Source organism: Alligator mississippiensis, chromosome 1, assembly GCF_030867095.1.
Source record: "Alligator mississippiensis isolate rAllMis1 chromosome 1, rAllMis1, whole genome shotgun sequence".
Taxonomy (NCBI): Eukaryota; Metazoa; Chordata; order Crocodylia; family Alligatoridae; genus Alligator; species Alligator mississippiensis.
In genome coordinates, this window is record NC_081824.1 from 355,476,485 (window position 1) to 355,499,517 (window position 23,033).

At 43.0% G+C, this 23,033-nt stretch overlaps 1 protein-coding gene across 3 annotated transcripts in view; it reads right to left on the bottom strand.

The window, feature by feature from the left end:
• MYO16 (myosin XVI) overlaps window positions 1-23,033 on the bottom strand; it is a 662,110-nt gene that overhangs the window by 33,035 nt on the left and 606,042 nt on the right. For all 3 annotated transcript variants that reach the window (XM_059721092.1, XM_059721091.1, XM_059721093.1), the window contains 2 exons: window positions 15,444-15,602; window positions 5,237-5,328 (listed from right to left, as the gene is read on the bottom strand). In XM_059721092.1, the coding sequence (XP_059577075.1) occupies window positions 5,237-5,328; window positions 15,444-15,602 (251 nt within the window). The remainder of the gene's footprint in view (window positions 1-5,236; window positions 5,329-15,443; window positions 15,603-23,033) is intronic.

Sequence of the window (23,033 nt, forward strand, 5' to 3'; positions counted from 1 at the left end):
AAATTTGAATGCAAGCTTCTTGCTTCTCCAGTAAGTCATCTACCCCCTGGCTTTAGGAAATTTTGGAACATGTTGAAACATTATAAAAACAATGAATATTTTGTTCATTGGAGCAGTGAATACGCAAGTGCTTGCTCTAAAACAAATAGAGAGGGGGTTTTAATGCAAATATTTCATACCACAAATACATATCCTAAACCAGAGGGCTGCAGGATGAATATTTTCTACACTTTCAGCTTGTGAATGATTGAAGTCCTTTGGTGAATCTGCCCCACTTTCAAATGCTCTTTATTTATATAAAATGGCTAAAAATGGCTAAAAAATGGCTAAAAGTGTCCAAAAATGTCCTAAATCAAAGTAAAACATATGGTAGCAAAAAGAACATTTAGTCTACCTGAACTGAAATTTTGTAATCTTCTAGAAAAAAAAGCTTGAAAAGTTTTGCTTTTGAGTTGTCTCTAGCTTAATTTTGGGGGATTTTTTTTTTAAGGATGCAATGGAACTGAGCTGAAAAATCAGCAATTTATGCAGATTTATCTGTGGTTGTTTGGGTGGCAAAGTATTTGAATTGTCATATGTTATATATTGACTTCATATGAAGTAGTCTCAATTAAAGAACAATTTCAAAGTAGTAAAGTGTAACAGGTTTAGAGTCCCAGGGTGGCCATGACACATCCTGGTGGCTCCATTACTGTGCCCACTCAGCCCGTAGGGCATGCCATGTCTTGCCTGACATGTCTCGTCTGCCATGTCTTGATAGAAACATAGTGATAAATAGGAACACTGCCCACAGGTCTTTGCATGGCCCCAGTTCCACTGAACTTCTGCTAGGGTTTCCTGGTACCCTACTGGTCCTCAGGCCTCTCACTGGGCCTCGCTAGTCCTCAGACCCCTCACTGGGACTCACTCTGTAGTCAGCTATACCTGGGAGGGCACCCAAAGTCTTAACGACTAATTGCATGGCTCCAAATCCTTCCCTACACTATGCCCCATGCCTTGCAGGTGTACAATAACACTGTTCCCTCTGTTGGGGCTTCGACCTCCTTGGCCCCTTTACTATAGCTAGGCCTTCTAGCCTAGGACTACTGCATCAGACCTGACTTTGAGGCCCTAGCTCTCATTTGTCCCTTCTATTCACCAGGCCCCAGGCCCCTGTCTGCCAGGCCCCAGGGCCTTGTGTGGCTGAACCCCTTTTTGGCACCAGGACCCTGGCCTCTGTCTCTGTGCCTTGCACTACACCCACTGTGGGCTGAATATTCATTAGAGCCTTGAACCTTGTGTGCCCTTGGGCACTAATGGGATCTCCGTAACTGCTCCCCTTCAGTCCCAACCCAAACTGCCGATGTAGACACAACATAAATACAAGCTACCGGGTTATAACATAAATAATAACAGTGGAAGCAGGCATCTTCCCCTTTAAGAGGGCAAACTTTCCTTCACTCCTCATGCTGGTGTACATCCCAGCTTGGGCTCCTTGTGAGCTCCTCAAGCCTCAGTGTTCCTGCAGGCAGCAGAGCAATCTATCTAGCATCCATGGGCTCCTGGGGCTCCTGGGCAGGAGCTCTAACCCTGTGGCTGACAGGGCTAGACTGGCTTGCTAGCCGAAACCCCAGATTTATATGCACCCATGGCCATGCCTACTTCTGGTCAGCCGACTGCCTGCAAGTATCTGCTAGTTGCCTAACATCCTGTTGCCCCAACAACCTGCAGCTACTGTGCTCTGCCTATCCTGTAGAGCTCCCTGGGTAGGCTGCTTTTATCTTAAAGTAACAGGGAGCCCCAGGCTTTCTGTTACATAAGATTACTCATTTACTCTCATTTACCGCTTACAGTGACTTGAGAACTTTTACTTGAACTAATATAGCAATGCTTTTACTGGGGTTTTCATTAAGTTCTCCCAGTCTTCATGATACCCTATCAATCTTTGCTACAAATGGGAGAGAGGTTAATAAAATCTGGAGTAACCAATCAAGAATTTACCTCCCGTGCCAGCTCTGCACATATGATCTACTCTCCTGTAGCAAGAAAGATCACTCCTTATCTTTTAAAGAAAAAAAAACCCACTGTTATCTCTCTTCAGGCTGGCTGATACCAGTATGGAACAGTTTTGGGTTATGGGTCACATGAAGAAATCATCATGTTCAGGAGGCTTCCTGAAAGATCTTCATTCCTCAAGCTGATACAAAGCAGAGAGTAATTCTGTGGACTGGGAATGCTGACTATTAGAGGGTGCAAGGTTTATAGTCACCCATTCCAAGGCTATTTGGATGCTAAGGGCTGAGGATGATATGATTGAAACAATATTTTTGGACAGACTGCTGTTGCTGTGTGTTGACCTTTATACTTTAAAAAAAGGCCTTGTAATTGTGTAAGCCTTTTCACAGGAGAATGGAAAAGAAAAGAGCAAGATCTTTGTCTCTCTCCTGCTTGCCTACTTGTGTGGGGCCAGGCATAGCTGATTGCTTTTCAAGGTTAGATTAAGGCTGAACGTGATGGTTAAGTTCCTGTCCCACTGAAGTCAATGGCTATTCCTATTTACCTTACTGATGCCAGGATTTTAACTTAATTGTTTTGAATTGTCAAACACAAAACAAAACAAAATGAACCAATAAACAGATAGACAAAATCCCTTTGGCCATCTGATACATGTTAATAAAGTATGCCCCTTACTTTATGATAAAATATTTTGAAAACTGTAATATTGATTAATCAGACTTTCCTGTCAAGTAAATTCCTTTCAGCTCTAACATATTTTCTCATTGGAATCCCTTGACAGTTACTGTAAGACTTTTACATTCTCAAATAAAATCATGGCTCATGACTCTATTTTCTTTAAAGAGAAGATGAAAGATATCAAGACTACGGAAGAAAATACTATTTCTATCCAATAAGTGAAGGAAAAAAAACAGTTACCTGGAGTGTGGAAAGAAGTAACTTTTGAAGTGGAATGCACTTGGAAACATTTCAAAAAAGGAACTGTGTCAGCCAGGGGACATACATACAGCCCCTGTGGTGTTCCCCAGCTAGAATATTTCAAAACATTGCAGCCTCCTCTAGCACTTTCCAGAAAGAACAAGAAAAAGCCATGATAACCAGGAATCCTGGTTTTCTCCGATAAAAAAATATAACCCAATTTTTGGTTTTAAAAAAGTAACCCCAAATCGACATTTTTCCATGATTAAAATGAAACACCACTTAGTGTTTTAATTTAATCTTGGAAAAATGTGGATTTTGGGTTACTTTTTTAAAACCGAAAACTAGGGATTTCTTAAAATCAGAGAAAACCAGGATCCCTGGTGATAACTGAGGCTCTACTCCTGCCTTCCCTGCTTCCGGACAGGAAGGGTGCATACAGGGGAAAGTAGAGGACAGTGGAGAGCACTGGACTGGAGAGGTAACCAGAAGGGAGGGGAGCCAGTGGGGGCTTCACAATACTGGGATCCTATTTCCCCAGTCCCAAGTTCCCTGAACCTCTCCTTTTCCCTTCTCATCAAAACAGAGGGGATTGAATCTGGAGGGCCTAGCTCCAGTGGCAACTCCAGGAGATGACAGCAAGGGATAAGCCCAGTTTTGGCTCCAGCAGCAGTGGGGTAGGTGAGATGCAGGGGTTGCATTGGGTACTTGGCAGCACCTTGGGACTCCTAAGTGGGACCTAGTGGTTGGACAGCTGGCAGGCTCTCCTGCTGTGAATAAGTAATAAAAAGCGAAGCACTCAAACACAGTATTTAATTTAAAAAAGTACTGTTTTAAAGCACTCACTTCAAGACTTCTGGTGCATTTCAAAGGGCATGTATGTACCTTTGTACAGCTGGCCCTTTGAGACATTTCAGTTGTTGCTTCCATCTACACTCTTGGACTGCTGTCAGACCTTCACTTAAAGATATGATGGGATCTGATCAGCAGTCACAATGATCATTTCTCCTGCCATGCCACATGAGTATGGCAGGACATTTGTTTTTGGGATTGGGGATTAGATCCCTATCATGCCTTACTTGCCAGTGCAGAGAGAGCTCAGGCTCTCACTGAACCAGCAAGTTGAAAGTAGGTGTCCACAATCAGTTGATAGTTACCTGGGGCAGGGGACTGAACAAGGGTCTGGAACTGGCACCAGTGTGATCCCCCAGCCCCATCTGACAATCAGCTGATTGTCCAAGCCCAGCTGGGGACTAGAGACAGACTCTTTGATCCCGGGGTCCCTGTGCACCAGGGACATCAGAAAACCATCTGTACAGCCCAGCTACACATGGTTTTGAAATATCTGGGGAACAGTGAACCTGAGATTGGGGAGATGCTCCCTGAACGGGCTCACTGGGCCCCCCCATCTGCCTCTGGGGGTAGGTGGGGGCACAAGGCTCAGGGTCTAGTTCTGCCCTCATTCCAGTTAGGTAAGGCACAACTGTGTCCCAAACCCTGGAGTGTCGGGGCCTGTCATAGGGCATCCCCAACTGACCACACATTCAATTTAAGGTGTGTTAAACACAAGCCACAGAGTTGTTACACACTGCATGTGGAATAACTGTGGCTCATTTACTTAATTAGCCTACCTTAAATTTACTTGAATATGTGACTAGGATACTATTTAAGGAATGGTTAACACATTAATCATGTTTTAAATGTATTGTGTGTCAAGGGCCTTGGATTCTTAGCATTTGAATTAAGTATCTGAAATGTAAAAAATTGCAGGTTGCATAAAAATACTAAAGAAAGAAATTCAAAAATTCAAAAATTCACTTTTGTTTTATTTAATGGATTTCAGAGTTACTCTCAGGTTGGGTAATACTTTGCATGTAGTGAAATTAATCCACAATTTCAAAGTAATCAAGGTGCAAAATGTATTCTCTTGTATCTGCACTTGTTTTTAGTGAATTCAGAAGTTGTTATGAAGATACTATTTTTGGTATAACAGAACAGAACATCTTGAGGAATATTAGGGTCTTATTTCCCTGAGGCTAAGGAGTCAAATTTCCTGCTTGAAGATTAGGTTCTCATAACCTGCCATTTTAAATGTTATAAACTTCGAATTGTAACATTAAATACCATCACAATGAAAGTTTCCCAGTGACAAAACTGAAAAGAAAAAAATTGTCTTTGACTTAATACAAATAGAATAAACTTAAGGCAAGCCATATTTTTTAAATCAACTCACAAATGTGAATAGGGAATAATGTCAATAAGCATGCTGTAAGCATTCTTACTCATTCAGCAGATTATATTAGACCATCTATGAAATATTCACCTGACTAGTGTGGGTCTCTCTATGCCTTTGAATTGATGAACTTGCTGTATTGCTGGCTGACAGTCTTGAATATTCATTTTCCTCTGGTAAACCTAAAAGAGAATAATATTAATTTATAATTTGAAATGTATATGGTACAGTACATTAAAGAGTGCCTGATACCTTTTACTAAATAAGGAAAACATTATAAATTTGGTTATATATTACTGTCTTCAAGACTTATTGAAATTTTCCCAAGGATATTATTGCTATTACTCTTCAACTATAAATAGCTGCATAGGCATATCAACCACTTACCAGAAAGAACAAAGACACAGGAAGAATTTGACATATACCATATATCTACTTTGCACCAGTCTGGGATTCCCCCTTTAGCAGAGGTATCCCTACTTCCTCTTTCAGAATGACTCCCAATACTTTTTTTGCCATGGAAGTATTTCCACAGGGATAGAGAAAAGGGCCATGATTTTATCCTAAATAACTTTCTAAATCACACAGGATGTCCATTGTTGATTGAGGAAATGTACCTTGATCTCATGAGTCTAGTGTTCTTTGTACAATTTATACTATTTTTGCACTGTATATATTGTTCAAAAAGTCTTTAGAGAAATAATAAAAGGTTCAAAGCTTAATCTGAAAAAGGGAACCTGTACTGCACTGAGAAGTTTGTCTATGAAACTGGTATGGGAGCAGGCACTAATAAATACTGCAGACTAACAAACTTCTCCTTGCTAGCAGTGATTATTAGGGGTGATTTTGCTATTTTATATGTGGATATTCAGTTTTGTGATAAAATATCTGGATAATAAAAAAAATAGAACTAATTGTCTGTCTGGTTTGATCTCAAGGTAATTTTATACTGGTAGGTCTTCACCGATTTAAATTACTCCTAATTAGGAGTGAGTCATTTTTTTTCAATTTTTTTGTCCTTGATCCAAAACAATTCAATAATTTGGGGCAGTATTGTCTGATGACAGAAAATTTGGCACTGAGACACCACTAGCAGAATCAGTGAAGAGGAAGGAGGCTCTCTGTGGCAGAGCACCTTCAGTGTCTGCTACTTTAAGGGCTTAGAGCAGGCAGCAGTGCAGCCAGCAGGTGTGGACCAGCCCTGATGAGGTGGTCACATGACTGCAGGAGGGCACTGTGATAGGAGGAAGGGGCTGAGCAGCCTCCATTTTAACTCAGGCCTTCAGGGGAGATGGCAGTTTTCTGGTTGCAGCTGTAGAAAGAACATCTCCCAGCTGGAGCTGCTGCTCACAACATCCTGGAGGTAAGGGCAGGAGCTATGGGGATGGCAGGAGGCTCTTGGTCCTGGGGAATGACCAAAAACTACACCCTCCTGGGGAAGGATGGTCTGGTGGGTCCACCTGTGGTGGGGTGGTCCCCAGGAAATGCCAAGCCAGTTGCCATCCCAGTGAAAGGTGAGTAAGGGGCGCCTTAAAACCCCAGCCTCCATTACCTGGTGGCATGGATAGGGACAGTAATAGGGACAAGCATAGGGGACAGGCATGTTTACAGACACCTGAGCCCAATGGGGTGTAAGACCCCAGAGGCCTCAGAACACGGGCAGAGAGAGAGAGAGAGCAGCTCCAGTAAGGCAGCAGAAGTATGTGGGAAGGCCTGAACAGAGTAGGGTGCATGGTGGCAGCCTGAAGGGCTGTGCATGATGGGGTGTAGAGAAAGGTCTGCTGAGGTGTACCTGAAGGGCTGCACAAGGGGTGTGCTGAGTAGGATTGCAGGGGCAGCCTGAAGCCAGCACATGGGCCAACCGCCACAAGAGTGCTGACATAAGAGAGTGGCCCAGAGTGGCCGCATAGAATAGGATCTGTGTGGGGGCAGTCTGAAGGGCTGTGTGTGGACTGGCCAGAGTATGAGTAGGAAAGCCTGAAGGGCCATGTAGAGTAGGGCCCAAGGGGGACCTGATAGGGCTGTGCAGAGTAGGGCGGGTTGAGAGTGGCCCAGTGAGGGGCAGTATGAATGAGGCTCAGAAGTGGGCAGTGTGTGTGAGGCCCTGTAAAGGACAGAGTGCTATAGGACCAGCAAGGGGCAGAGTTTGGCCCAGCCACGGGCTGGAGCTATTATCAGCTTATGACGGCATCTGCAAGGCATGGGACATGGTATAGGGAAGGTTAGAGCCGTGTATAATGGTCTAGGCATCTGGGCATGTAATGTGCAGCCTCCCACATTTCACACCAGTTATTTATTCATCAAGTCATGGCAGGTGAGATAGGGTAGCCCACCCCTAGACAGGTGGGCAGGCCTAAGTTGAGACTTGGTCTTGAGATGGCCTCCTGTTATACTCTCCATATAACTTAGTGATTTACAGGGATCTGGATTTTCCATTTTCCAAGGAAAAATAGAGAAAAATGTAAATTTCCCTGTTTTAACCTAGAAAAAATATGGATTTCTCATTTTAGCAGAGAAACGTGCAGATTTTGCACTTTTGCAAAGAACTCTCTGCAGGCTGGCAGAATTCCAGCCTGCAAAGGACTAGGGGGAGTGGGAGGAGGGCAGTCAGGCAGCTGCTCTCAACCTGGAGAGCAGCTCCTGCAGGTAATTCTGGTGTGTGGGTGGGGGGTTGAGGCACCCATAAGGAGAGAGGGAGGAAGGGAGGGAGTTGAGCAGGGCTGAGGCTCGGGCTGTTGCTCAGCTGGGCAGTGCATGGGGCTTGGGGCTGAAACTCACAGCTACAGAGCCATGGCGGAGAGTGAGATAGGGCTGCAGGCAGATCATCCAGGGGGCGAGGGGGTGGGGTCGGCTTTCCACAGCTGTACACACTCCTGGGGGGGGGCAGGAGGACCTGTGCTCCCCCTCCCCCAATTTGTGCATGAAGTGGGGGCAGGCTGCCTGCTGTGGGCTTGGGCTCCCCACCCTGCTGCCCTCCCCTGGGATGTCTATAATCCAGGATGTGGGACCCAGTGCAGCAGGACAGAACAGGGCTGGCCAGGGGAGCTCCTTATTCATAGATTGTAAGACTTGAAGGGACCTCGGAAGATCATCGGGTCCATCTCCCTGCACCAGGCAGGAAAAATGATAGGTGGGGTCAGGTGACCCCAGCAAGATAACTATCCATTCTCCTCTTGAAGATTTCCAGGGCAGGCAATTGTATCACCTCTGGAGGGAGCTTATTCCACAGTCTGGACACCCTAACTGTGAAGAAGTTTTTCATAATGTTGAGCCTGAAACAATCTTCCCAGAGTTTGTGGCCATTGCTACTGGTTTTCTGCAACTGCACCCTGGTGAACAGTTGTTCACTGAGCCCTTGATGTACACCCCTGTTGTAGCAGTAAGCCACTATCATGTCTCCTCTCAGCCTTCTCTTCTTCAGGCTGAGTCCCTCAGCCTTTCCTCGTATGGCTTGCCATGCAAGTCTTTGATCATACAGGTTGCCCTTCTCTGGACTCTCTTGAGCTTTACCACGTACTTGTTGAAGTGTGGTGCCCAGTACTGAACGCAGTACTCCAGCTGTGGTCTCACCAATGCTGAGTAGAATAGAAGAACTACTTCCCTAGTTTTGCTGAAGATGCATTGATTGATGCATGCCAGAGTATTATTTGCCCTGTTGGCAACAGAGTCTCACTCCCAGCTTATATTCATGCTCTGATCTATTATTACCCACAGGTCTCTTTCATTCGTAGTGCTGGTCAGGTTGCCATTGCCAAGCCTGTAGTTGTGCAGGGGATTGTTTGTCCCCAGGTGAAGCACTCCTTTGCACTGCAAGCCCGCACCGCCCTACAGAGGCATCACCTGCACACACAGCAGTAGTGGGGTCAGCAGCACAGAGTTGTGCCTTTTGCTGCTCTGGGGTGGGCAGGGGGCATGTCGCCAGGGCAGTGCAGGGCAGCTCTGCTCTGCCTTGCTGCACTGGGTCCCATCTGCTGTGCTGCAGAGACCCTGGGGGAGGGCAGCAGGGTGGGGAGCCCAAGCCCATAGCAGGCAATTAGCTCTTACTCCCATCCCTGTACACTGATCAGGAGGGCATGGGTCTCCCCAGACCTCCTGGGAGTGTGCACAGTAGCAGGGAGCCTGCCCCACCCTGCCTGAGCCCAGAGCAGCCCACTCTCACCACCCTGACACAGGGTCTGCTCTGGCCATGCTGCCTATAGTGGCGGGGGAGCCAGGCTCTATGCTCCACTATGCTGCACCAGCAGGCTGGGGGGGCAGGGCACCAGCAGGGCTGAGAGGCTATGGGTGTGGAGTGAGGGGCACCAGCAAGGCCAGGGGGTTGGGGGTGGGGAGAGAATGAGGGGACTGGACCTGCATTCTGTGGGCAAGGGGGCAAGGGGAGCTCTGATTTTCCATGATAAAAAACCCAAATACCAAAATGTATAGGTATTTAGAATTTATTTTATTATAGTAATTGATACACTGGTAGGCTTCCAAATTGCTTGAAAAATGTAAATTGTAAATATTGTAACTGTAAATATACCAATAAAACATTGTATTCAATTGAGATACACACACACACACACACACACACACACACCTGTGTGTATCATGGTCTTTCACTTTAATCACAGATTTTGGGGGTTTTATCAGAGAAATAGCAATATTTATCAGAGCATTTGTGATTTTGTTTTTATCAGAGTAAATCAGAATCCTTGGTGATTTAGACACTCTCCCCTTAGAGGGTGCATCTACATGTGCACCTGACTCTTGTACTTAACTGCGCAGTTGCTGCACGGTATAGCATGTACTATATGACTGCACAGTAACTGCCATTACTGCACAGTCCTGGCGGCGCATGTGTCATTTCCAACCCTACTGTACAGTAGAACTACTGCACAGTAGTTCATTGCTACTGCAAATTAGCATCGGTGTGACAGTTTGTGCCTGCTGATGCTATGTCCCCATAGTGACAAATTATGTCACTGTAGCTGATCGCTATGATGATGGAGCATGATGTGTAGACACGCACTGTAAGTAGCATAAACACTAGGCTTGCTTGGTAGGGCTAGCACTGTGCCTCATAATCCTTGTTGGTTTTCTGAGTTGAACTCTTGCCTTTGATTAAAAATGCCCCCAAATAAAACCATTCATTCTAGGTGAATGTAATCATAAAAAAGATGTTGCTGCTTTTTCAATATGAAATGAATATTTTTGAACAAATTCCAAAAATATGTTTTGTCAATATGAAACCATTTTTTCTATTAATTTTGTTGATTCCACCACTGAGCTGAAAAATCAGTTATTTGTATGGCCCTATTCCTGACAAATGTAACAGAATAATGAATGCAAGTGATAAAAAGGTCATCCACATTCTTTTAATTTATAATGATATTTTAAGTGGATGTTATTCATGTGTTTGATAGAGATAAAATAGAACATTAATGTGAGTCAAGAGTACCACAAAATGAACTAAAAGTATTTTCTTAGGCCAGTAATAGCTTTTAAAAAAGATAACACCTTTGCAAAATAGCCATACACTTTAGGACACACATTGAAGGACAGCCTTTATCTGAGCCCAGGGCATCAGTGCTTCATTTGTTTATTTCTTTAGATAAGATGCCTTATCAAATAAGTAAAGTTTCCATGTACACTGAAGTTCAAAAAGTGCGTCAGCATAGAAACAGCAGTCAGTGAACTGATGGAGTTTGGAAAGACAAATGGAGATGTTGATTATATTCTGAAAAGTTTCCTTTGCATACACTTGAGTAAATATTAGGGCACCACAGCTGTGCACTGAATAAGATCTTTCCTTAATCCAGCACTAAGTTAGAAACATTAATTTAGCAGAGACAGTGGCAGAACCACAAGAATGAAAGTTCAGTAGAGGCTTTAGCTTGAACAGAAATCATTCTCTGGCTTAGGTTTTATTGAAGTGCTTCTTGTTTATCCTAAATTGTCATCAATGTGGCAAAAGCATCTAATCACAAAACAACACCTAACACTCTCTTACTAAATCAGGATCCTAAGTACCAAAATAGCCATGGGCCCCACAATATCAACAATGTGCCATAGGAAGAGAGAAGAGAAAAGAAGAGTGAAGAGATCAGTAATATACCAGGTTTTCCCACTGCTTTTTCTATTGATTTTTTTCCCTTAAATTTCTAATCTGGAACTTTTTGTTTTAAGCCATAAAACAATATATATAATTTTTGCACATTATGTGTGTATTGGATAAGAAATGGTGAAGTGTCTTTGAAGAACTCAGCACTGGAGGGGTTTTTTTTAAGGAAAATCTCAAATATTGTACAGTGCTGTAGAAAAGCTGTTTCTGCTAATAATGGAGACCAACAAAATGAAACTTTGGAATGATATGAAAATGAAAAAAAATCTATTAATTCCAAACAAACAGCAGTGCCAGAAATTAAATTTAGCTTCTGAATGTAACCTAGCATTAATCTGTCTGGAAGCTGTGCCAACCAGCTTTTTAGCTGCTTAGTAAAGGTTTTCTAAAATTCATCAGATTCCTTTATAAGTAAGATTAAAATCTTGGTCAAAATGATTGTGAGTATTGTGAGTACAACAATGTTACAATTTTTTCAAGTATACTATCTATTTCTGAGGAGTGGTACTTCTCTTCATGACAGCAAAAGACAACTCCTTTTAACAAATTATTTCTGTATTTCCTATTTACTTCTAATGGTAAAAACCGTGTGACAATTTTAGTACTTTCTTGTTTTGTAATCTAAATAGCTCATATTTAACAAGGCATTTCATGCTTCATATTCCACCAAGAAAGTAGAATTTGATGAGCAGTAAAAGGGTTATATTTTAAATAGAAAAAAATTTTATAGCCATGTTCTCATAAGTCATAATTGTCTAGCTGTATCCCAGAAAAAAAAGTTTTCATATCATTAGGTTTTCTTTCTGATTTCCTTCAAATATATAATCTTTGGAATCATGGATTCTTTTAATCAAAACACTCCAAAGATTCTCAGGGGGTTTGGGTTTTTTTTTTGGGGGGGGGGGGGCATTTATCCAAGTTAAAAATAATTTAATTTAGCAAAAATTGCTGATACTTTTGCATTTGGTTTTCTTATTTCTCATGACAAAACCATAATCCCATTTCCAACATCATGGTGATCAGAGCACTCAAGTGGAAAATGGATATTCCTGACTCAAAGCAGGGGTAAAAGCTAAAAGAACAAGGATTTAAACAACCTGGGACTGGCACATCCCAACTAAGCATCTTAACCCTGGAGCAGCTGTCTAGCCTAAGTATAAAATGCTCAGTCTCAAAATTCTGTCCTATACCTACCTGATGAAAGTTTAATCAAAACATTTTCCTTGAGGAAAAAATGGTTTGTTCAGAAGTTCCTGAATATCTCCCTTTTGATCACACTTTCCAATAATGGTCCGTTTACAGATAGTTTAAAAACATTTTGTTAATGAGTAACAGATGATATAAGCATGTTATGAACAGGAATAGCATGGGCTACCAAAGGTTAAAGCATATCAGGGAAAAATACTTTATGCAAATCATTATAAACACCCTATTTACCCACTGATTGACAATTCATGTAAAAAAAAAAAAAAGAAAAACCACAAAAAACATAATAATATATTAACCCTGTAGATATAATGTATAAATGGAAGCAAAGTGTATCTTCATTTCTAAGTGACTACATTAAGCAGAGATGTAGCTGGTTATTTTTATTAGGCCTGTATGAAGTGGCTAGTATTCACTTCGGATTAGGATTTGGCCGATTTGGAGGACAGTGATTCGATTCAGGTTATCCCCAAGTCCTTCTCTTTAGTACTGCAAGCAAGACAGTCATTCCCAGTGTGTGTCTGTGCATGAAGTATTTCATCCCAAGTACAGGACTTTGCACTTGTCCTTGCTGAATCTTATCTGACTGATTGCGGACCATTTTTTATAATCTATCTAGATAATTCTGGATCCTAGCCCTGTCCTGAAGAGTGTGCAACTCTGCCCAGTTTGGTGTCATCTGCAATTTAGCTAAGGACACACTCAAGCTCATCTTCCAAATTATTAATAAAGTTATTGAACAATATTGGGCCCAGGATGACCCTTTGGGAACCCCACTTGATAGCTCCTCCCAACTAGACATTGAACTGTTGATTACTATGATTATCCAACTAATTATGTATCCACCTTATAGTACTTTTATCTAGTCTGTATTTCATCAGCTTGTTAATGAGGATGTTATAGGGGACAGCATTAAAAAAGTTTTGCTAAATTAAGGGTATATCACATACACTGCTCTCCCCCTATCCACAGAGCCTGTCACTTTATCATAGAAGGAAATCAGATTGCCCAGGCAGTGGCAATGCATAGAGGGTGTATGAGGGTGACATGCACCCCCTGAGAATGCTGGTGCACTCCCTGACAGGCCACGCTCCCTGCTTAGGCAACGGGAAGGGGGGGCAGGCAGAAGCACCGGTGTCCCCCCTGCAAGCACCAGCCAGGGAGTGGTGGCACCAGGTGAAGTGCTACTGGCACTTCCGGGAGTGCTGTGGCCACTTCCAGGAGTGATGCAGCCGCTTCTCAGTTGGCACAATCGGCCACAGGGGAACCCCCTCCCCCCCCCCCCAGTCGGTGAGATTTTGTCATGGGGGGGGCATGTTTTATCTACTGAAACAGTGATACTGGCATGGGTACCATTATGGCTTCTACTGGTAGCGGGCATTCTCTATTTTCAATAAGAGAATGAGCTGTATTCAATATAAGCAGCTACACACAAGTATAACAGTGTCCACAGTCATCGGAGTTAACTGTTAGATAGAGCTGAGCAAATATTTCTATTTTTTGGCAAATAATAAGCAGAAGTTGGAGAATAAGTTCAGTTTTTAAAATGCGGTTATGGGAGAGGGAATTGAGCATTTTCAAAATGAAGTGGTTTAACTTTTTATTTCAACAGGAAACCAGGATTCCCTAATCCCAGCGATGTGCCATAATCATTGGGCTACTAAGTTGTATTGTGCCTTACTTGCTCCCATCTTGCCTTTTTTCCTATATAATGGCTTAGCTTCAGCAGAAGTAGTATAAAATGCCCCTTTCCTAGCCTATAATTTGGTGATTGTTCCACTCTCTGTTGATGTCAGCTAAAGAAACTCAAATGACTGAGGAGAACCAAACCTACCTCTTCTCAAGCTAGTACTCTAACCTCTTGACAATTATGTAGAAGGTAGGACTCAGGATCAGCACTACCAGCTATGTATTGAAAGAAAAGGGTAAACTGGGTTGCCATAGTGTTATACACACTAGGGGCTATACCAGTATAACTGTTTCAGTAGATATAATTCAAAAGCAAATGGTTAAACTAGCCCAAAATCTGTGGGTAAACCAAACTTTAAGCTCTTATCTATCTAGGATTTTCATAATGTGTTCTACTGCACTAATAGATGCTGTGAGAGATCACCATTTTGTAGGATTAACCATTTTCAAATATCTAAATAGGCCCTAAGTCTAAGAATTGCTTTCAGACTGGGAATTCCAGGTTGGTTAGGTATGCAACTCAAAGTTGCAGGCAAGTGACTCATCTCTTCTTTCTTACTGGCTAATTTAAGGCATTGCTGCCTTTTGTTATTCCCATTTCCAGGCACCTCACTGTCTCTGTGCACCATATAAGGAGTTCAGTGTTTGGCCACTCTGGTCACGTCTATACAAGAGCTCATTCCTACTGTGCAGTCAGTGTCACCAAAAAGCTGTTCCAGGACACTGCTTCACAGAAATGCTGGTTACTGCAGTCATTTAGTACTTGTGTATGCAAGTACTAAATGACTGCGCAGTAACAACTGTGCAATCAGTGTCTTGTATAGATGGCCTCTGTGGATCTGGCTCTGTATCTTGTAGGACATAGTCTTCACGGCCCATGATCCTATGAATTTGGATTGTTTCATCAGTGCCACTTGCAATAATAAATGATGCAGCTTTTGACACCAGGAAAAACAACCCTGTAACAAGATCAGGATTTGTTTTATTTTCTATCCAGTTTATATCGATTTTAGGATCAGAAATCTCAGCTCTCAGTCACCTGAACCCCAGGCTACTTGTGTATTTAATGCTGAGCTAATTACAAATTCCTCACAAAAGGCAATTCTATTGCCTTCAAATTCAGCTGTTATTAGAGAAAAACTTGCCATCTCATAAATACAAAGTTAAGCCAGTTTATGACTAAGATTAATATTTCAGAATTTAAAAGATTCTAGTTTGACCAAGTCTTAAAAATCTCATTAAAATAACCCACTTTAGCCATTTTACATTAGAACCACTTAGGGATTAAGAGTTGCTTACCATTTGATACTGAATTTCCATTTTCAGCAGTTATGGAACAGGACAGTGGATTAGATGGTTGAGTTCCATGGTTGTTTGCATTTTTATCTTGGGCTTCCAACCCAGGTTCTGATGCGAGGGGATCTTCCCTGCTTGCTAAGTTCAGATTTGTTTCAACACCTGAGACAAGAGAGAAAACAAATTGTCAGATTTTTGGTTAGTAGCCTATTTTATGTAAGTAAGTACAGACTGGTCCCTAGTAGAAAAAATATCCTTTTACTTTTATTGTAAGCGTTAATTACACACTTAGTCCAATAGGCAACTGATAAATGAGATGCATTCCATGTACTGATTACCCAGGGAGGACCAATTATCAATTTCGTTTAATATGATGCTTTGCTAATGCTGAGGCCGCATTCCTCTATGATGCATTCTTTTGCTGCATTCCTCTATGATGGAGATCTATAACCTGGTTTTCAGTTGCGTTATTTCTTTTCATAAAAATATCAGTTTACAAAATCTAAAAGAACTATGCTCTTTAAAAATTGCACTGCTTGCATATGCAGATGTGATAACTATATGCAGGAGTAGATCCAGGGAGATATGGCAGTGCAGGTACAGTCCCTTCTACCATTGTCCCTGACTTATCCAGATGCAGGAGGAACCCGAGAGCAGCTTCTGCCTCAGTCTAGCTGCAGGCTATGGCTACGTGGGGAGGTGGACTCAACAGGAGACAGTGGTGGTGGCAGTGCACAGGTTTCTCCTTCCACTTCTTGCTCCCTGCCCACCTCTCCCCTGCAGCTGAGCGCAGGGACTGGAAGGGGGAAAACCGTGCCTCTGCAACTGACCCTGGCCAAGCCTACCTCCCCACACAGCTGCTCCCCACAGCCCCTTGCTGGAGCAAGGCAGGAGCAGCTCTGCTTTTCCTATGCACCCAGGTCATAAGAGGACTGTAACAGTGGTGTTGGTGGGGGGACAAGAAGCTCCCCGCCCTTCATGTGCCTGCTCCCTGCCCTTTGTATGCCCACTTTCTGCCCAACTTCCTGCTGTCCCCTGTCAACTTGGGAGCCCCAGCCACACCTCAGGCCTATCCCCCAGGGTCTGAGGGGCAGTGTGCTGCACTACCTTAAGTAAATCCTGCATCCACTTATGACTATATTATGTACATTTTGTACATTTTAGGTTGTATTCTTATGTGCATATAGTAACCTCATCACTGTAGGCTATGGCTAAGGGCATAAGTTACATGAGTGACAGCTGCTGTATAGTTCATTGTTTCTTTCATCTTCTCTGAGGTAGAGAAATTAAATGGTCTTTCCTATAAAACCAGATCTGCCAGGATGTGTGTCTGTAGTGACCCATGATGTGGCACTGCTTTCCTTGCCTTTCCATGGTCTTTTATGAGTTACTTGCCATTTCTTATGTGGTCCAGGGTTTGGTACATTAGCATTTTAGTTCTATTTCTTCCAGGACATTGATATCCCCAAACAAGTCTTGTTTCTCTTACTTCTATGTTCCTGGAAGGAAGCTCAGTTAGCCAGTAGGCTGTTTCATAGTCCTTTCTGTTCAAAGGAAGAAGAAAAGCTCCTCTTTCTTGCTCAGACTTTACCACACTAAACACTTTCTTTTTACCTCCCATATCCATGCCTCTTGGATGTTCATGCCTGACACTTACACTAACTGTAGTGAGTGAGTCAGGGTTGATTTGGCCCAGTGGCCCTTATTAAGTCCATCCTAGCAAGTATGCCAGGTTTGTACATCCCAACACATGCTTTCCTGTGCAGGATTGTGTTTATGATTTTAGCATTCCCTATCTCCCATTATGAGAGAGAGAATGGGATTAGAGTAAAAGCACTCATGGGGACAGGGACCACAGACTGAACTAGGGGCTGATGTTACTTATTGTACTCAGCCACTACTGAAGGCTCTGATCTGTGGGTACAGGATATTCCCGAGAAGGTAAATTCAGAGCACCTTCATTGACCATTTCAATATCAAGCCTTCTTTTTCCATAACTGTCATGGAGAAATAATTTCCAGGTGTGGTAGAGGGTGGTGTGTTCTTATTCATTGTAGTCCTGATTCAAGACAAGATTCAAATTGGTTATTCACTAATGTATACCATAGGTACATTACTTTTTCTTCTGTTGCATTTTGCAAGGCATGCTGTTAATTTGGCTTCTTAAAGGGAATCAAGGTCAGCAGCCAGCTGATGAAGTGTTCATTTCTGGTTATGAATAGCTGTATCAGTCATGTAAATCAGAGCATATTGGCGGTAAGAGTAGAATACCATTAGCCATGAAAATCTTCAGGGTCCCCAGGGAGGTCAAATAGTGGTTTGAAACTGAATAGTCATATGGTGCAACAAAAACTATTTCTTTCTGGGACTCCTGAGAAAGAGGGATGTGTCAGGACCTGTTCTTTGGATGCAAGGACACAACATGGTAGAGACGGCCCAACAGAACCAGTAATTCATCCACTAAAGCCATGGGAAATTATTTAAATTTTGTGATGCCACTGATCTTTGTGAAGTCATTACAGAATAGGGAGGGGGAGAAACCATCCTACTTGGTTACTAATATGATAGGGCTTCTCAGGTTACAATGCAATCCTTTTAATAACACCAAGATCCAGCAAGAAATAGAGTTCCTGCTTTACAATCTACCTCATCATATTAGGAAGAAGTTAAAACATTCCCCTGCTTCACTCTCCTACAGATTTTTGACAAATGTTACCATTCACCAGACTAGCCTAGCCTCTTAGCCTAGCACTTGCTATCGCTGATTTGGCTGAGTGGTTATGGTTTAAAAGAGTCTGGCTTGAAAAATACATAAAGTACAACACTGAGAGTGTGGAGAAAATGTTTGACTTAGTCTTTATAATATCAGGTTGACTGCAAAGTATGAAACATATTATAAGTGATATTAATTTGCCTTAAATAGAAATATCACAGATATTTAAATGTTAGCATTCAATGCTCTTTTCCAAATATTATGATTCACCTACATAATTGCTGTGCCACCTTTTATATAAAAATAATCTTGGAGAAGGAGTCTATTATCCCTATTTTGATATTCTGAAAATTTAGATTGCCTCAGAGGCTCCTACTACTTTAAGGGAGAAGCAGCAACAGGGACCTCCACAGGTCAGGGAAGACTATGGGCTAGCTACAAGGAAGTAGGCAGGGACCTAAGTGCCTATTGTGGCAGCTGCCTAGCTAGCAGTAGAAGAGTAGGGAAGGTCCCTGGTGAGGCAGCAAGGGTGTTAGCAGTTAAGCTGCCCTGGAGGCTCAGGAGGCATACCTATGGCTAGTCAGGGGAGAACATGACCAGAAGGGGAGGAGACAGGAGATATAAGCATGGGCCCCTGAGGCAGAAGGGCAGTGCAGCCCTGAACTCAGCCAGGACAGGAGGTCCTGCCACCTCGGGCAGCTGGGAAATGAAAGCTATAAACTATGGCAGATACTCACGAGGCTGAGAATGGGAAATGGGCTTGACAGTAGTATGATGACCCAGAAAGGGAGTGTTTGAGTTTGAAGTGGTTGCTTGGATGTTTTTTTCTGGTTTATACCAGAAGATGAGACTTGGCTGATAGGAGTAGATTGGAGGCCACAGAGGTGCTGCAGGAGCAACCGGAATACAGCCCGTCCATGCTCAGGTTTGCCAGGGGAGCTGAGCCAAACCAAGAGCAGCCTTGCTCTGTGTTAGGGATGCCAGGGGGCTAAGCTGAACTGAGAGGAATCTTGTCCTAAGTCAGAGGCCCCGGAGGGCTGAGCTGAACTGAAAGCAGCCTGGCCCTGGGTCAGGGATGCTAGAGGAAGTGAGCTGAAGTGAGAGCAGCCTCACCCTGGGTCAGGGACACCAGGGAAGCTGAGACAAGGCAGAAAACTGGGCCAAGAGGCACAGAGATCAGAGACACAATGAGGGTTGAGGCCAAGAGAGCAGGGCTTGAATCAGTGAGCCAGGGATGGAAGCCTGCAGCCAGAGTAAAGGGGGGCTAAAGCCAAGAGGGCTGATGCCTCTACAAAAGAACTAAACTGTGGACAGAGCAACATCTGTGAAGCATGGCCATAAAGAGCCTTTAAGAAGACTGGTGCCCTGAGGTGCTCATGGGGCCAAGAGTGATTGAAGGCTTGAAAAACAGGACTGGGGGGTCAGTCAGATGCAGGAGAGACCCACTGATTCAAAGCAGGCTAGGGCTCACTCAGGGACCGTGGGGCAGTCTCGCAAAAGAAAATAATTCCATTAAGGTGTGGAAGGTGAGAGAAAAAGGGAGGGCGGACCAGAGAGCCAAAGGAGGGCAGAAGCTGCGTGGCCACCAGGAGGCATTACAATTGCCCCTGCAGCCTGGTTCTGTTACACCCCAACATCACAAGCAAATGGGAAAATAATTTTTGTGTACCCATTTTGTAATTTTGTTTTCAGTCATAGATACTTACCAACCCTCCTTAGCAATAATGGAGTGCACCTGGAAAAGGGAAATCTTTTTGTTGTCTATTTGAAATGCCATAAAATATTATGGATAGTTACTGTCCAGCTAAGATATCATCAATAGCTGGGAGAAATAAGCAACGGATAGATATGTAGTTTGTCATTTGGGACAAGCACCCTTATACAGATTATTAACTGTCTCATTTGCTTCATTCTATTACTGTGGCCAATATATATTTTAGATGCTAACTGCTGTAATAATAAAGAGAAAAGTATGGTTACAAACCACAACCCCATAGGTGTCCCTATACACTTGTTACAAACCCTAAAAATGAGGGGTTTGTCCCAAAGGGGCAATTCAGTACAACAAGGTTAGCCCTCTACAATTCACAAACAATTTGTGGAAAGAGTTAAGGGTCTCTCAAGGGCAATTCAGTTCCAAAGCACTCAACAGGGAAATATCCAGAGGTCACTAATAGTATGTTTGAACTCCTCACTCCTTTGGAGCTCAGACACCTAATTTAGGGCAGATTATGAGGCACTGTTTTGTTTCAAAATCCAGATCTCCAAAAGGGAGACACCTGACAGCTCCATTCTGACAGCTTCTATGAGTTCAGGGGCATCTCATTCAGTAACACAACCAGAAGCAGTATCTATGTTTTGCTTAACTGGCTAGAGAACTTGCCCATGAAGTAGGAGGCTGCAATTCTAGACCTCTTCAAACCCCTATTTTTCTGCTACTAGGAGAGTGCTCTAATCACCAAGGTTATAAAATGGGTTGGGCTGGGTAAGGTGTTGTTGAACTTGGGCCATGGAGACTTCAGGAATGCAAGTTTCAAGGCACAAGGAGGCACAACAAAGAGGAGGGAGAATGATTCTGTAGCCCAGTGAGGACACTTGTATGGGAGGGTAGAGTCTTGGTTTTTGGTTGCTGACCCCAACTCTGTTTCTGTGTTTAACATTAGATAGCCATTGGGTGAGTGAGCACCCTTGCCACTGACCTGCTACGTCTGGTACTGAATTCAGCACTACAAGTGTCAGTTAGGCATTATACATGCTCTTATGAGGCTTTATGGATGAAGATCTTGAGTGCCAATTCAGCTTGCAGAAGAACTCAGGAAGGCCCCATGTGCTGGATCTGGATCCATTCTGGGCATGGTCTAAGTCTCAGAGGTCTAAGTCTAGGCATTTAGGTATCTCTTCAGGGTAGCGGTACTCAATTTTTTGTCCCTATAGGCCAGATGAGTGGTGTGATGTTCTACATATCAGAATTGGTCCCCATGAACTGATTGGTCCCCATATGCTGGGATTGAGACCTGGGTTTCACACTGCCCCTGTCCAGCCCCACACACAAGAACTAGGCCCCTCACTGTCTCCAGTGGTAATGCATGCCAGGATTGGGTCTTATGTGCTGGGATCGGGCCCTAGAGCTCCATGCTATCTCCACTTAGCCCCACATGCAGAAATGGAGCCCTGCACCCTGGGATGGGGACCTGGAGCCCAACTCTGCATGTCAAAATCAGGCACTGTGAAGCCCCACCCAAAGGCAATCCTGCCCAGCCTCACATGCCAGGATTGGGCCCTCCCCCTAACAGACCCCATGTGTCATCATCAGGTTCTACATGCCAGGATCAGGCCCTGGGCCTACACATGACTCCTGCCCGGCTCCACATGCTGTCTCGCTGCCTCCCTTCCTCACCCTCATGTGCTTACATCTGGTTTGGGGGCCTTGTCCCACTCCTGCCCAGACCCTTGCATTGGGAACAGGTCCCATGCCACCCTGAGTGCTTAACCTAGGGTTCAGGGCCACATCATCTGGCTAATACATTTCAGGGTTCCAGAAATTTGGCAACAGTGGAGCAGTGGGTTTGGCTATCCCCAAATTTTTGGACCCCAGGGGAACTCCATGGTCTAGATGACATGACACTGGTAGCCCAATCTGGCCTACATGCTGGGAGTTGAGCACTATTGTCCCAGCAACATAGAGATGAGTAAATTTAGGCATCTAAGGGGTTTCATGGATGCTACCATGGAATTGATCTGAATTTATTTTTGTGATTAAATGGGACTGCTTAAGTCCCATTTAAGTGCCTATAAGAACAATTGGGATCTGACCTACAATTCCTAGTGTGAGTCAAATTGGTATTTGAAATAATTTGTTCTTCCCTACTATAGGCAGAGAAATAGGCTTTAGCTCAGGCATACTTGAGTTACTATTGTTATAGGCAGGGATATGGTTTTCTCTGATCAAAAAAAAAATCCCCAATTTTTGGATTAAGAAAAGTAACCCAAAATCCACATTTTTTCATGATTAAAACGGATGTGTGTGTGTGTGTGTGTGTGTGTGTGTGTGTGTGTGTGTGTGTGTGTGTGTATGTATCAGTGGTATTTCATTTTAATTAAGGAAAAATGTAGATTTTTGGGGTTACTTTTTAAATCCAAAATTGGAGATAATATTTTATCAAAGAAAACCAGGACCCCTGGTTATAACTAACATTTTTTGTGCTAATTTTATGTATGCAGGGCATTTCCATTTCCCAGTAGAACTAGAGTCTAGTAACCTAACAGGAAACTCCAGAACAAACATTAGCTAATTGTTAATAACTCTAGAGTACATTGTATCAAACATATGTTGTTAAACCTTAAACTTTGTAAATTTTCAATGACATCAGTGAGATTGAATGAGCTGTAAATTAGGGCATACTTTTCCCCTTTACTACAGATTAGTTGAAAGCCAGAAGCAATATTATGGACCAATTTAATACTCTATCCAGAGTGTGGCAATTTTCACAGTTCCTCAAAACTGGATCGGTTTTTCCCTTCACAGAACTTGTTTAGACTTTGCACATGCATAAACCCTTGACTACATCAAAAAATGCTTTAAAAAATGCAATGATATGGTATATAATGGAGTTCTGACTTGCTTGTTATTTTCAAAGTTCACAGAAGAGATGAATGTTATCACTTATGGCAACATCTCAAGGCAGTGTTTGTAATAAAGAAAATCTCTTATACTGGAAAGAAAAGTTAGAATATGCCAATCATAGACATGATTATGTACTTTTGCTTTTTTATGTAACTATCAATACTCCCCAAGAGTCTAAATGATGGATTTTTTTTGTCAAAGAAGATTTTTTCCTATTTTAGTCAAACTGTGAATTTCAAATATTTTATTATAAACA